We start from the raw sequence: 16,843 nt of genomic DNA on the forward strand, positions 1-16,843 counted from the left end.
ATTTATTTTAAGTAAGTTTTAATTAATATTTACCTTTCCTTTTGCCAAAATGAAAAAGGTACTCCCTTCCTCGCCCTCTCTAATGATGTAATCACCTTTGTCGTAGTATTCCTATTGGGATGAGAAAGAAGACGTGAGGTTCAGCAAAAATGTACAACTGAAGACACAGGGAAACAGGACTCTTTGGGTTTCTGAAATGAGTCTCCACACCTGTTTCTTTAAATTTTGGTCTACCATATCTGTTTTTCTTACATCGCCATCATAAACTGTACAAGAGGTGACTTTTACTTTACTTTTGCACTTGTATGTTTTATTTCACAGAAAAAATTCACCTGGAATACTGAATTTCAGGTATGGAGACCACGACATGAAGAGACGCAAAAGCAAGGCAGCAATCTCTATGCACTGGTGCACTTTCAACTACATAATCTAAATACAAACCGCACAGTGATGGGTAACAGTCTGAAAACGAGGTCCAGGATTTAGAAAAGAGCAAACAATCACATAATAAGTTGAAAATATCACCCTTAATGGGTATTAGGAATATCAACCTCAATTTCTAATTTCCTGGAGAGCAACAACTGCTGGGACGATTGCACATACACACTAAATCACTATGTTATACATATTACTTCCAAAGATTCATCATCATAAAAGATCATAAAGATACTGGAATTTTTTACACATAAATTCTATCTTTAAATGTAGTTCCATCTTCATGAAATCTCAAATGACCTCCTACTTCTTTTATGTATGAATGCTTCCTTTATTTATAGATGATTGTGTGATTGGAGAATTATTGGGTAGGGAAAAGTAATTTATCCACCTGTCAGACCAAAAGAGCAATTCAGTACCCGAGAAAACAAAAGATGGATTAAACTGTCTGCCTCTATATTGCTTTAATTGGATCTTGTCTGGAAATCATACAACTAAAATGTATCTCTTAATTATTTATACAAACAAAAATGGGATTGTTTAATTTTTTAAAAAGATATAATTAACACATAATAGCTTGCTGTCTCTTTTTTCTTTTAGACTTGAAAATAATTTCAAACTAAACAACTTCTGTGTTTGTTTTTTAAATACCTTTCTGGTCATTTACTCTTAAACACAACTTACCTGTATGGAATAAACATTACTAAATCTTTATTATTACTGTTAAATATTATTTATTAATTTTAATATTTATAAATATCAATATTTATTACAACTGTTTAATATTAATAAACATACCTTTTATTTTCATAGCACAATGTACATCTTACAAGACATTTCAACATTACATAGAAAGAAGCATGATATTTTAGGGTAGAAAAGTATTTTGAAGCCATACAGATCTAGACTCAAATCCTAGTTCTACCCGGAATTTTACTTTCATCTATCCATAAAATTATAATAAGAATATTTACCTTCGAAGATTTAAAAAAGTACATTAGTTTTTCTGCTACTGTGGAAACAAATGACCACCAATTTAGTGGCTTAGAATGATACCCTTTCATTATCTTAGGTTCTGTGGGTCAGAAAGTCCAGCCACAGCATAGTTCAGAAATGGCATAAAATCAAAGTGTCTGTAGAGTTGTGTTCCTTTCTGGATGCCAAGGGCGAGGGGAGGAATTGGCTTTCATGCTCATTCTGGTCACTGTCAGAATTCATTTTGGGAATGTGGTCCCCATTTCCTCACTGGCTATCTGTGGAAGCTACCCTTACCTCCTGGACACCTCTGCTGTCCCCCTGCCTGGGGCCCCTACATCTCAGAATCAGCAATGGAGGGTCCAGTTCTTACCCCAGAAATCTCTCAGATTTCCACTTCTGCTTTTAGTCAGAGAAATTCTCTGATTTCTGGGGCTCATAGAATTATATTCACCCCACCTCGCCCATCCAGGGTAATCTCCTATTTTAAAGCCCCAAACCTTGAGTACATGTGTAAAGACTCTTTTGCCAGATAATGTGACATACTTACACATTTCAGGGATTGGAGTATGGATATTGGAAAAACCATTCTGCCTACCATAATAAGCCAATGAAAGACAATGTTTTCTGAGGTACCAAAATAATCTTAAACATGGCAAATGCTTGATTAGTAATTGCCATGTTAAGGAAGAGGAGGATAATATTTGCTTAGTTAATATTATCTTCTGGACCTCAGTCTCCTTGTCTGTAAATTAATATTGCACATCTACCATAGGTACATAGTGCAGCTAAAAGATCTGGTGGAATGTTTGGTACAGAACAGGCACCTGGTGACTGTTAATTCCCATAAAGAGAGTGCAAGGTGGTCATTAGAGTCTTCCACAGGAATATATGGTTATCCAGATAAATTATATTCCTGCTGTTAGTTGCAGCCATATAATCAACTTCTGTCTAAAAGAATCAAAACAGAGGTGATGTGTACCTTTTTTCCAAAAAGGTCTAAGAACCCTTTCATGTATGTATCTTCCTACTTTCCCCCAGTTTTAATGGTATAGCCCAGAAGGACTTTGTAGTAATGAGTCTGGGTTCCTGAATGACTATGTGGAGTCAATAGAGCCATACTCCCTAGACTGTCAAATGAACAGGAGGCAGAATTGTATTTATCCACCTGTCAGACCAAAATTTTTATATGATTAATGATTAATGATGATGGAAACTATAGTGTGACTATTCCCCCTGCCATTTTCTAAATTTCTTTGCATCAATTTACTTACTCTAACTCTTCATTCTTCCTCATTTTATATTTATCCCAAACATTCACTGTAGACAAGCTTAAATTTAAAATGGCAATGACTATGACCCTTTTGGATGACCTCATTCCCATAGTCCTGCTGTCTTTATCTAACTAATGTTCAGTTCTCTTTAATAAAACTGCTGGGGTCATGTTTTATATTCTCATTTCTAATAGACTGCCCTTCAGTCTCTCTTGTCCTCATCCCAATCTCAGTCTTCATTGCCCACATGGAGCAGAAGGACATGGAGAATTTTTGAGGCACTGCTAGGTTTTTCTTCTATTATTATAAAGCCTTTGGTACATATAGAGGTACAGCTTTAATTCCTGTCAATCAGTAAGTTTGAAGGTGAAAAGCTTGAAAGGATACCTGAGATAGAGCTTCATTGTTTCTTAAGGGACAAATTTCCTCGTGGTATTTTTCCCAGGGATGATTCTTTGTCACCCCAGACCATGGGAGGAAGATAAATAATACCTCCCAGTGTATTGACAGTAACTTCATAGATCAGAAAAGGCTGTGGAAATAGGTCAGACCAAAAATATACAGTGGTAAGTACTGGCTGTGATGCCGGACTGCCCAGTGTTTGTCAACCAGGGAGAGTAGCCAGTCAAGCCAGGGTGGTCACCAAGACCAAAAAGAGAAACGCAAACAGTGTGGTTATTGTCCTTGTGGTTACACTGCAGAGGGGTCTCTCAGAAGAAGCCATAGACCCTGACCTGTAGAGCAAAGTTTTCAAGCATTTTTTATTCTTACCTTCAGTAAGAAATATATTTTACATATACACTCAATACACACATAAGAGTGTGAACACATACATTTATATGAAACTAAAGCATGGTTTTCAAAATGATACTTACTACTCTGATTTTTTTAAAGTTCCCACTAAACTGATTTCATGACCTAGCAATGATTCATGACCCACAGTCTGAATAAGATGTTTTAAAAGAAGATGTCAAGAAGCCTGGAAAGTAAGTACTTAGTGTATGAAAAAAAAATCAATTAATTTCAGGATAGAAAAATAGGTAGAGATCACAAGAAAACTATACAAACAGCAACAGCCAAAGGTGGAAAGATTTTATTTTTGTTGTACATAAAATGCTTATACTATGATAATCTAGCAAAAATCTAAATACAGTGCCCATAAAAATACTATATGAAACCAGAAGAAACTCAAAGGTGATGGAAAAAGAAGCATTTTAGACTTCCTTAGAGTATATAGTTTATAGCTAGAAATCTCATTACAATTAAGTATTGACAATTTATAACAAGATGTAGTATACACACACATATGCACACACACACACACACACACACACACACACACACACATCCTCGGTGCCTCAGTTCTCTACTTCTCAAATTTGTTTAAAAAACTGCTTACAGTTGTTTGAGTATAAGTAGTTTAAACAAACTTGGGTACATAGAGAATTAGTAATTTTTTCCAAGTACAATAGTTACAATCTTAGAAATATTAAAAGAGATACACCTAGATCAGCTGGACCCTATCAACCATTCAGCATTAATTTGGCACCCGATTTGTTATTGCCAAGGAACTAGATCCTACAAAATAAAAACCAGCAGAAATTATTTCTATTTGAGCAAGTCAACTACATAGAATTCACTAATATAAACAATGAAAGAGCCCATAGAGATGTGGTCCACAACCCTCTTGTTTTGTAATGAGAGGACACTATAGCTAGAAATCTCATTACATATGTTCATTATGATTAATGGACAACTGGTAGTGACAGAGAAAGGACCACAAACTCTGGTCTCCAGACTTTGGACTGGTGAACTTTGTACAACTCCCAGCAGCCCCACCTTTAACTCACTAGTCCATAAACTGGCAAAATCCACAATGATCTCAGCTTTCTCATGACTCAGGATATAATCCTTAAAATGAGGAAAACTATCTGGCTTATCCAACTGTTATTAGGAACTTTAAGAAAGAAAGACTAAATTTTGAAAAACAAAAAAAAAAAAGATTAAAAATGGAAAATTCCTATATGAAGTGACAGACTGGGGAAATTTGAATACATGTATTCTAGTCATAAACATATATGTGTTTCTCAAACTTTAGTAAGCATAAGTATCCCAACATTAAAAGTTAAAAATGTGAATTTTGGGGCCTCTATCAAAGTTGCTGATTCAGTAAGTGAAGGATGTTACCCGGGAACCTGCCTTTTAACTTTCAAAGGGCCCCCAAGTCTGAAGAAGGAAGGATAAGAACATTCCACACTACTCTAAATCCACTCACCCCCTCTCAACTGTGAAAGATGTGAAAAATGACATCTTTTGTGAAAGATGTCAGAGTGGCGGTGCACAAGGCCACTAGGTCAAATACCAGAGCTCTGTAACAATCAGTGAGGTGACCTCATGATTCATCATGGGGCTTGTAACTCAGACAGCACAGTCAATCCCATGCTTCTGGACTGATCTGTGAATGGGAAGAGAAACCCCTTCCTCTCCTATATTGTTCTGCATAATGGCAGGGGGAATAGTCACACTATGGTTTCCAGCATCATTAATCATTAATCTCCATCCCAAATCTGTATCATGCTTTATGACTTCACTATCTTAAGCACCTCAGTGAGTGTGTTATTGTTATTCCCACTCATTCCCCCATGAGAACATGCAAAAAGGCTTAATGACAACGTCTGCCTCCAGAACCAAATGATCTCAGTGACTTAAGCTAGAGTCAGAAATGCTATTGGAGCACTGCACAATGGGGGCCATTGGGTCTAGAAACTCAATAGTGTTCAACAGTCTACATCTTAAACATGTCAGGCCAACTGCTTCTTTATGGGAAGTTCTGATACCCACCCCCATGTCCACCCAACACCCTCCCAAACACATACACATGGGGATAAAAACTCCCTTTATCAACTCGTAAACAGCATGACAGATTCTATTTTCTCAAGGATTATGGAACCAGTTTGTGGTACAGCTGGTCCTAGAACTCAGCAGGCGCTCTGTCATAACTTGGGTGCATTAGGAATAGATCATTGTCGGACCATGTGGACGGGTCATTAGTCCAAGCTATGTGGTAAGGTATGTGCTTTTCTGAGAGCTAAAGAGATTCCATTACTCCCTTGTTCATTGCTTTTGCATCTGAGAATTTTCACACATTACAGAGACACATTTGTTTGCCAGGTAATGAATAAAGAGCCTTTTATAAAACATGCTGTTTTCTGCAAATGCTTAGATATGGTAAAGCTTTTCTAAGGTGTTTTAAAAGATGAGACTCAAACTTGAATTGTGTGCTAATTAATACTGGATTCGAGTCCCCATCTATATGTTCTGTAGCTATTGCCTGTGGCTGTTTTAAATATGTCTAATTTACCATTTAATTTTAATGATACTAAATTTTCATATTTGCTGTCAGCATGGAATTCCCCTCTGGTGAATCTACTCTATTAGTTTTATATTAAAAACAGATGTCCTTGGTTAACAAAAAAATATAGGGTCTCTCTAGCTTTAAAAAAAATCCTCAGAAATTGGGATGAATTATTAATTTGTAACATCTGTGATTGGTTTATGTTACATTGGGGAAATCCCAAGAGATGCAGAATAAGCAGTCTTCTTGAAAATGACTTCATATCTGACCCCCATGGGGACACAAGGCCAGGCATTGTGTCATCACGGTCTGTCCCAGATAAACTGCTGGATGGGTTCCATGAATTGTAAATGGAAACATTACTGGTGTCACTTACACTTAAGGATGAAATGGTTCCTACTCCCTTCTCAACAGATATTATTTTACATTGCATATTGTGATTGACAGAGGCATGAATCTGTCAACAATCAGCCTTGTAGGGCTTTTTTATATTCCTCCCACTGAGAACAGCTCTATTAAAGCTTAAAATCTACATGTGACTTCTTTGCCATTCCCTACCTCCTTTAAATTCCATAAAATCCACTTTAGTTTCAATGAAATTGACCCCCACGAAAGTTAGAGAGGTTATTTGCTTTGAATTTTAATCTCTGAAATCCGAAGAGGTTTTCATAAGATGCATATCATTAGCATCCAAGGTATGTGTCATTGAAGTATTATTCACGAAAAGACGTGAAGAGTCTTGGACAGGAACCAACCATCTGGGTGATGCCTAAAATGAGTTTTGAATACATTCCAAAATGCCGTTTTCCTCCAGACATTAATATAGGTAAAGTGCTTCTTGAGTACAGTTTCTTAAAATGTATTTTCCTGGCCTAGAGTGTTCAAGTATAGAATGTTTCATAGTCTGATTCAGAGGCTTGTCACCAGAAGCACCAACATGCCCTTTCTGTGCTCCATTTCCTAATTATGCCTCACTGACTCCTTTCTACTATGAAAACTCTGTAAGGGATTGTGATGTTAATTGCAGAAAAATCAAATGCCTCTTGAGTAAGGCAGATTAGTTTTATAAAATATACTAAAAAGATTAAAATATGTAAATCAAATTTCACTTTACACATGCAAATCCAATTTCCTTTTATACATTTCAAAAGAATCTAACTCTTCCCCAGCCTCTTATTTCAGCATGAGTTAGCCTAAGTTTTCACAATAGAAAAATGTTTCTGGTCTCTACAGAATAGTGATCTACTGTCTTTTCCTTTTTATTCATTTATAGTGCTAATAACACAACCAGATTCTAAACTCTAATGAAATGTACTTTAAATGTCTTACCACTTCCAAACAGTCAATGATCTTGGTCAGTTTATCTTCTGGTAAATTCTTCAGCAAGGATACACTTCAAAATCAAAAGAAATCTTTCCTTAATATAAATATCTTTCTGAGTTTAATTAAAAATATACAAATATACATTATATAGATTCTAAAGTTTTTATATTTATTTAAAAATTGTAATGCACTCTAGTTTTCCAAGGTAAACCTTTAAATAACAGAAAACACATAAATAACAGAATTTTATACACATTAGAAATTACATAATATGATATGTATAATTTCATAAGTAAATAAATAAAAATAGTAAGATCAAGGGGAAAAATCACATTCTGTCTAACAGAGGAAAAATCACTTGATTGTCGTTGTTGGTTTTCAAAGTGATTAGCATCTATAAATGTGTTCCTCTCCATATCTCAGTATCTTTTCTATTAGTTTGGGTAAGGAGTTCTGCTTCCAGTGGAGGATCAGATTTTCATCCAAAACCTTGTGATTAAATAAAGACTGAATTCAGAGGAACATGGGAATTAATATTGAAATGACCTTTGATTATTAGTCATACTGTGTTGTCCTTTCAAAAATCAATGGTAGCCAGAGGCATGTAATAGGAACATTGTTACAGATAACAATATAGAGAGAAGTAGAATGCTGAAAACTATTATTTTAAAATATCAGAAATTTCAGTATGATTAATCAATCAACATGATTCAATTGTTCTCCTAAATTTCTCTTTTATTTTACCCATTTTAATTCAGGACTGTTAATATAATTCCTATAAGAAAAATAAATTATTCTTACCATCTAAAATGTGACACCCCTACAGGAAAAAATAATGCTACTCCGAAAAATGCACAATTGGATCTGAGTTTGTAAAGGCAGAGAGCTCTAGACTGACTTTTTGCACACATGCACCAGGAGGCACAGGCCAAGACACATGTATAAGAAGGTTTGCACCCGTATCCTTTGTAATTGCAAAACACTGAAGAAACCTCAGTGGAGAACAGACATTTACACAGTGTTAGAGCCAAGTAATAAAACTCTACAATAGGAGAAATGAATCTTAGTGAAAACTTGAGTTGCAACAATAACACCATTTTCATAAAGTTAAGCTATAGGCAAAACTATTAAAAAACAAAAAAAGATATGATCACTAAACTTTCAAATGCAGATTACTTTCAAGGAGAGGGGATTCAGGAGGAAATGACATGAAGAGGCACATGAAAAATTCAAGGATGCTGCTAATCTTCTTTTCCTTATATTGAATAATAGTTTCATGGACATTTATTCTGCTATAATTTTTAAAATTTTAATGGATATATAAAAATATTAAAATGTTACATATTTATGGGTACTCTGTGATATTTCTGTACATGTATATACATTGTACAATGTTCAAGTTGGGGGAAATATTTATCTTCTCATTTATTATTTATTTATGGTAAAAACATTCAAAATCCCTTCTTCTAGCTTTCTGAAATACTTATTACATTCTCATTATATATAGTCAGCCTACTGTGCAACAGCACATCAGAACTTCTTGCTTCTATCTACCTATACCTTAGTACCCACTGATCCGCCTCTCCCTATCCCTCCCTTTTCCTACCCTCTGTAGCCTCCAGAAACCACCATTCTACTCTCAACTTTATGAGATGAACTCTTAAGTCCACACATGAGTGAGATTATGTAGTTCTTGTTTTTCTATTTCACTTAACATAATGATCCTCATTTCCAGCCATGTTGTCACAAATGACAGAATTTCATCTTTTTTCATGGCTACATGGCACATGTGTACCACATTTTTTTTATGTGTACATTGGTTGGTGGACACTTAGGTGCTTCAATGAACATGGGAATGCAGATGTCTCTTTGACAAAGTTATTTCATTTCCTATGACTATATACCCAGTCATCAGATGGCTAGTGTCGTGATATTTTGTAATTTACATAAGGACCACACATCTTATATATCACAGACTTTATAATAAAAATGGAAATGAAAAAAGAAAGAGCTCACTGTACATTATGAAACAAAGAAAAATATATTTTGCTAGTTTGTCTCCCTATTGATGAAATGATAAAAGGATAACCAGAACTTGTCTTTGATTAACACATACTTAGTATGAAAGTTTAACTTCTGGTCCAAACTGGGATCTATGACATTAGTAAGTCTGTCACCTTAGGGGCACAGTGAGGAAATGGATATGAGGGGAAATATTAGTATGTCTATGAAGGCAGGCATCAGGTTTATCTTATTTACCATCTGAGTTTATAATATTTTCTACCTGGAAATAAATTGAAAGAATGAATGAAGTATCAAAAGGAAGGAAAGAAAGAAGGAATGTATCTTAGTACATTATCTAAGCTCCTTCCACTAGGAACATACTGGACTTGGGGGAGAATTAACTGCTCTGCATGTAGTGGTTTAGGTTTTATCTCAGATGTTCAAACATAACCTTTGGGCACTAGTTATTTATGTATCCTTTATTGGCTCTTGCATAAGTGCGGCTTATTAGCTTTAAATGCTGACCTGTGTCACTCAGTTGTTGGACTAGAGATCACCTATATTCAGGGAGATCCCACAAAATGATGACTAAGCACTGGCTGGCTATCAGATAAGGCACCTGCTTGTCATTATCGCCCTTCTGCCAGGAGCCATTACTGCCCTTGAAAGGGTCAATCACTACAATTCTGTATGAGAACTGATACTTGCAATGTCCTACTGATTAACAATGTGTTCCTTCAGGATTTATTGAGCTCTCAATATATGCTAGGCACTATACATCCCCAAATCACTGACTTCAAAGGCGTATAATGCAAGATGAAATCACTATGCTGTACTTCAGAAGAACTTAGAATTTATTTTTGGAAACTATGCAATGCATTATTAACACTTATAAGTAACATTTCATTACAGAATGTACTACAGATTCAGAGACTATCAAAACTCTCAAAAATGATACAAAAGTAGTTTAAGAAACTTAGATTTTCAAAAACTTTATCCAATTTGGAATTGGCTTTTAAAATTACATAGATATTTGTTTCTCTATAAATTCATGCATTCAAGTAAGTCATTGAGGTACAGAATATTTCACAAAATGATTTATGTTTCAAGGATCCATGTCATCACGACAAGTATAGTAATGTTTTTGGCAAGTTAATTTCCTACAAATAATTTAATAATTTGGAAGACAGTGTGATTTTGTGAATAAAGAAAAAGAATGTCTCATTTAAAGCAAGGAGAGTAAATTAAATTAATTTTAATATTATTCTAAGCAAAGCAATATTAGAAGGGATATCTTTTTGCTAGCCTCTTTCAAATTTCATATATCTTTCAAAGTCTAGTGAACACTCTGTTGAATATTTTAGGATTTTTTTGTACATTTTTCTATACTATACACTATGGTTCCATGAATACAAGGGAAAAATTAGCAAGAGAAATAAATCAATACACAAAGCTAATGGGATTAAATGTAATACTTTTTACTGATACTAGCATTTATTGCAAGGAAATACTTTTGCTCCTTGGTTTAATAATGTGGAAAATGGGAGAAACTATATTAAAATAAATATTCTGATAAAACAGTCATACCCACACTATGGTTACAACATTGGCTGCACTTTCTCCCAAAGTATTATTCTTACCTTCTGAGGAAGTTTCTGTACTGTTCATCTCTAGCTTGAGCTGTCCTCCGCATTATATTCTGGAAAACCTCTCGATCTAATGCCCATGTTTTAACATTGGTAATAGCTTTAGAAAAATGGAGAAAATAACAAAACATTATTTAGCATCACATCAAGAAAACTTTCCAGAATGTTAATAGGGTGAATTTGCATTTCTTGGAAAATGCATTATTTAAACATGCAAATGGAAGGAAGCATCAAAATAAATATTAATTTTATAAATCATTTTGGCTCTGAGATGTACCATGATTTGGAATTGGAAGATTTGCTTTCTAATTATCTTTCGGTTAGGATGATATTCAAATGTTTCAATTTCCAGTTATACACTCCCTCATCAGGACACATGTTAGAGAAGGCCAGTCAACCTGTGGCCAACCTAGAGAGTGAAGAATTCACAGGCAGGTAAATTGTAGTTAAGGATTTCTGTGTGTATGTGTATGTTTCTTGTGTGTCTTTTTATGTTGTTTAGATCTCGTTGCCACAAAAAGCCTATATATTTCAAGGATCTCTGTAGTTATTCACATAAAATGCTTACGAATAATTTTTAAAGAAGTTACAAAAGACAGTTTTTACAAAAAAACAGTTTTAATAGGAAAGATATTAAAGGCAAGCATAAGATCCCAAAAAGAAGTAGAGTAGAAGTAACAGCTTTAAAAATAATTTAAATGAAATTACAATTATAGGATAAAAAAAATAGAGTAATGAGAACCTACAAAATAGATCAGAAACTAAAGATCCACTTTATCAAACTTTACAGTGAATTAGAGTTATCATGATAGTCTTCCTAAAAATACAGATTCCTGGGCCTCGTGACCAGAAATTCTTCATATTTGGAGTGGAGCCCCAGAGTCTGCATTTTCATTAAATATCTCAGCATGTTAATATATGTAACCCAGTCTCAAACACTGAGATACACCACATCTAAATAATTTTGAAGAAAATCCAAGATTGCATGAATAAAATCAGTAAAAATAAAATCAGTAGAACTACTTAAACAAATCCTAAAAGTCATTCATGCAAACTCTCATTTCTTTAATTCACATCCTTTGTGATGCTTACATTTTTTTCATTTGATTAATTTTTTCATTTAATTAATTTGGTTTGATTAATTTTTCTAATCAGAACCTTATGGAAACTAAAGAGCAAACATTCTGAATGAGCTAGTGATAGATGTCTACGTAGTAAAAGATGAAATGGCAATTTTTAAAATGTTGGAATCATTTAGTTTAAAGCCATTTTTAAATTGTATACACAGGTACCTGAGAGAAAAGTTCTTTTAACTTGAACTGTTTAGAGAAATGCTTCCATATAAATCCTATCATAGGCATAGCATTTCTATGAATAAGAGCATATAGGGCAAACTAAAAGACAAAGGTTGGACCAAGATGCAAACCTGACTTAACAAGATAATCTTCTAGCACCACGCAAGAATTCAAAGACATCATTTCATCTCCTGTTACCTTTCACAGAGGCAGTCCTGGTACAGTTGTATAAAATGGCTAGTTCACCAAATGTGGTCCACATAGGGATGGATGATAGCAATTTCTCTCCTTGGAACACCTCTAGTCGACCCTCTATCAAGTAGAATTTAAGACAGATACAAATAATAAAAATCAATCTGTATTTTGTAAATGAAACAACAACCAAATATATGAAAATCATCCAGGTAAGATATCTTATTATTCTCATTGTAATACAGTGGTTAAAAATACAGCTGAAACCAGCACTGCCACTCACCTTGAGAAAGGTACCCTTTCTGTCTGAAATTCCTTATCAATAATGGGAGTATTAATAATATTTCCCATTGTTAACAATGGGGAAATATTCATGCTATATTCTACAAAGGGGGATTTTTAATTACCAAATTAAGTTACTCAGCCAGATAATAATTTCACATATTTGTCATGAGAATAAGTTAATATCAAGAAGGAACATAGAATGATGGGTAGCACATAAGAAATGCTACATCAGCCATTACTAATATTGATTGCTATCACTCTAACAAAACTCCTTCCCTGAAGTGGTAAATGCCGAGTGTTTTGTTTAAAGTTTATTCTACCTTATGCAAATCATAGTACATGAAATAATTGATCTCTTATTAGGAATACAACCATCATGGTGTTGAAAACACAGAACAGCTGTTCACAGTGACAGAAGGATGATGTGTCATAGGTATAAGCACTTGTCTTGCAGTCAGACTGCCTGGCTCTGGGTCCTGGCTCTACTAATTACTGGCTGTGTGACCTTGGACAAGTTGCTTCATGATCCTCCCTGTTATCTAACTTTTCCTGCATTTAAATGTAATAACTATTAATCATGAAAGCAAGTCACTAGCAAGAGTGTTTGGCACAGCACGTGTCTGTACTTAGGCAAAGATGAAAGGAAGGGAGAGGCAAAACTAAGATATTCACAATTCTTTTACCCTGGCAGCTCTCATCTCCTTCCTCTTCACATGAAATCATATCTAACCAAACTCATAAGCCAAAAGTACCCAAATTCTTAAAGGGTAATGTCCCTTCCCTTAAAGTATTAGTTTCTTTCTCCTAAGTTACCACTGTGTAGATCTGGGTCATCTCCTGTCCATCCTTTCATTCAACAAATCTGATCTGAGTACCTTCATTGTCCCAGGAACTGTTTCAGATGCCACAGCAACAAAGTGGACAAAAGAGACAGAGATTCTTATTCTGATAAAACTTATAATTCATAAGAAAAACAAAAAGCAATCTCTGTTTTGGTTCAAAATCCCACAGATTAGATATGCAATGTAATAATTTCCCATTACAGCTAATTCTATTCTATCAAAGCCACTTAGTGGTACTGTCCAGTTGATATTACAGATATTAGTGCATTTTAAGGCTTTTCCCTAATTGGTTATGGTTCATGGGACCTGAGTAATGCTGAAGAATTAAACAGAATACCGAATTTCTAAGTTAATATGCTTGTACTATTTGCTATTCATGCTATATTCTACAAAGGAGGATTTTTAATTATCAAATTAATTTACTCAACCAGATAATTAAACCAGGCAAATCATTCTTTAGATGACAGCATAATTAATTCAAATAAAAAACCATCCAATTTCCATTTCCATGTGTGCTATATCTCTGATCTCAATAGCAACATAGATGCTGACGTCTATTCAACCTCTTCCCTCCCCAAGTTTTTCATCAGAGTTAACTGGCAAGGAACAAGATGGGCTGACATGAGTTTCTCATGCTCTCCTAGCAAGTTTCACAAATATTTGTTACTTAATGACCTATCTTCTCTTCCCAGAATTTTCTAGTGTGGCTAAAACAGATGTAAAATGCCCAAGAGAAAAGTTGCATGAGAGAAAAATTGCTCCAGATCACCTGACCTATAAAGCTGAAGGCTGTTTTAGATATACTGGGTTAAATAAATTATTCAAATTTTAAAAATTATGGGCTGGGGTTGTGGCTCAGTGGTGGAGCGCTTGCCTAGCATGTGCAAGACCCTGGGTTCGATCCTCAGCACCACATATAAATAAAATAAAGGTATTGTGTCCAACTACAACTAAGAAAGTAAGCAAATATTTTTAAAAATTAAAAAATTTAAAATTTAAAAAATAAAGACTGACTAAATTAAGGCTATAATGCACTAGTTGAATAGAATTATTACTTGGGAATGACCATATGACTTTAAAGCTGCCTATAAAAATATATGGCAAATAATACACAAATAACTATAAAAGTAGCATGTTTAAAGAATCAAAGTATATGAAAATGATTTTTTGTACATTATAAATAGAATAATACATGACTATTAGATTGTTTAGAAAGGCACCTTGTGTCCCACACCTAAGGTCCCAAGGAAATACGAATAAAGGCAACTGCTTAGCTTATCAAGAACTTCCAACATAAAATAGATCACAGCATATCTCAATTTACCACACCATCTGGGTAAACCAATTTAACTTTCTTTCCTAGGCTTGGGGCAATTCAGAATTTAACAAGGCATCCAATAACCATAATCCCTGCTCAGATAATTTCTCGCTTCTATATCTAAAATTTTTTTTGAGTAGTCCTTATATAACTTTCTAGCATGTATGCATGTTCAAGTGATCATAGATAAAGGAAGCCATTTAATTAGTTCTAAAAACACCAGTTGTTACTGTAAGGCACTCTACAGATTTGTCTGTTGGTTAAATGTACCTAAATTATCCTTTGAAATCATTGGTATATAGCCAAAATCATTTCCAAAACCACGATATTTTTTCCTGGTATAATTATCTAAAACTAAACATAAGCAGCTGTATTTTGAATGGAAGCACTTTTTTTGCAGGTGGCACTGTAATTAAAAATATGTTTCATAAGTTAGATTGCCTAAATTTGCATTTTGCCTTCACCACTTATGAGCTGTGTGGCCTTGGATAACTTACTTAACCTCCTGGGACATATTCTCTGTTAGTAACATAAAGATAACAGCACTTGTATTATAGGGTTGGTAAGAAAATGAAACAAGACCTCCCAACTGAGTGTTGAATAGAATATCAGATATATAGAAAGAATTCAGTAAATATTAACTATTGCCAGCATGATGATTAGATTAACGATGTTGCCTTTCATGAACTCACTCTATTAGATTTCTACAAATAGAGAAACTGGTTTTGTACTTTTATAAGTGTTTGCAAAAAAATCACAAGACAATAAGCAAAACATTTGTTATAGGATAACTGAAAAAAATCTGCAAAACCCACCTGCCAGCACAAATATATGGTTTCCTGGTTCTCCTTGCTTAATAATGTAACTGCCTTGCTGGTAGTTTCTCCCATACATGCATTCCACCATGTCTTTGATCTGCTGAGGATCCAGTCTCTTCAGGAACTGGTTTTTATTAAGGGCATCTGTAATGAGCTTCTTCTCACTGGTGTAATGGGAAAGAATTGTTAATTGCAATTAATTATTTTTTATTAATTAAAACCAAGCTTTACTATCTAGATTTAATTCATTCAGATTCTCAATATCACTACCAATATACTTAAAACTTTTCCTTCAAGAACACAAATAATTTTAGCCCCACCAAATATCTCATCCTTATGATTCCTAATACCTTACATGTAAAACTCTTCAAAATTATTTCCCATATTTTTCTGGTAGTTATTATTACACGAATTTTAATATTATTCTTAGTTCTATCACCACACATGTAGCATCTCTCAATAACCCTACCAAAAGACACACAATTTTCAGATGAAAATCAAGTCTGGTGAATATGAAGAAGTTGTGTTAAGGGACTACAACACAGTATTCATTCATTGTTGTATGCATACGGCTTTATTTATATCTTATTTAATCCTCACAAATATCCTATGAGGTAAATGCTATTTCTGTTTTATAGAGAAGTGAACTAAGAGGTAAAAATCAACTTATTCCTTGGATGTTTTAAATCTAAATCCGTGATGAAGTCTATGCTGTTTCTATTCCACCCACTGCCTCTTCTGAGGAGGAGAATTGGCTCCTGTGAGGCTCTTTAGATTTGATCAGACATAGAGGGTAATGGTGAAAATCTTTACCTCCTTAGATTCCACTCTAAGTATTTCTAGACTGAACCTATATTTGCAATGTCACACCCTAGTCATTCCCCAAATTCAAGTCTTGCTTGGTCATTCTAGAACACTCTGCTTTCTATTGAGGGGGAAAGGTAGCTTAAAATAGCAATTATCATCAGTCTGAAATGTTTTAACCCACATACATACTTTATTTGTAGATATCACATAATTATTGAACTGGAAGGAAAAATGCTTTAGAAACTTTCTGAATCTTTGCACAATGTACTTACTA

General features: G+C 34.3%; 1 protein-coding gene across 2 annotated transcripts in view; it reads right to left on the bottom strand.

Moving 5' to 3' along the window:
- Window positions 1-16,843, bottom strand: part of Prkg2 (protein kinase cGMP-dependent 2) — a 103,834-nt gene that overhangs the window by 58,381 nt on the left and 28,610 nt on the right. For both annotated transcript variants that reach the window (XM_078021463.1, XM_078021462.1), the window contains exons 3-7: window positions 15,760-15,926; window positions 12,506-12,619; window positions 11,007-11,112; window positions 7,369-7,432; window positions 34-111 (exon numbers count right to left, since the gene is read on the bottom strand). In XM_078021463.1, the coding sequence (XP_077877589.1) occupies window positions 34-111; window positions 7,369-7,432; window positions 11,007-11,112; window positions 12,506-12,619; window positions 15,760-15,926 (529 nt within the window). The remainder of the gene's footprint in view (window positions 1-33; window positions 112-7,368; window positions 7,433-11,006; window positions 11,113-12,505; window positions 12,620-15,759; window positions 15,927-16,843) is intronic.

The sequence above is a fragment of the Ictidomys tridecemlineatus genome, chromosome 9 (genome assembly GCF_052094955.1).
Source record: "Ictidomys tridecemlineatus isolate mIctTri1 chromosome 9, mIctTri1.hap1, whole genome shotgun sequence".
NCBI lineage: Eukaryota > Metazoa > Chordata > Mammalia > Rodentia > Sciuridae > Ictidomys > Ictidomys tridecemlineatus.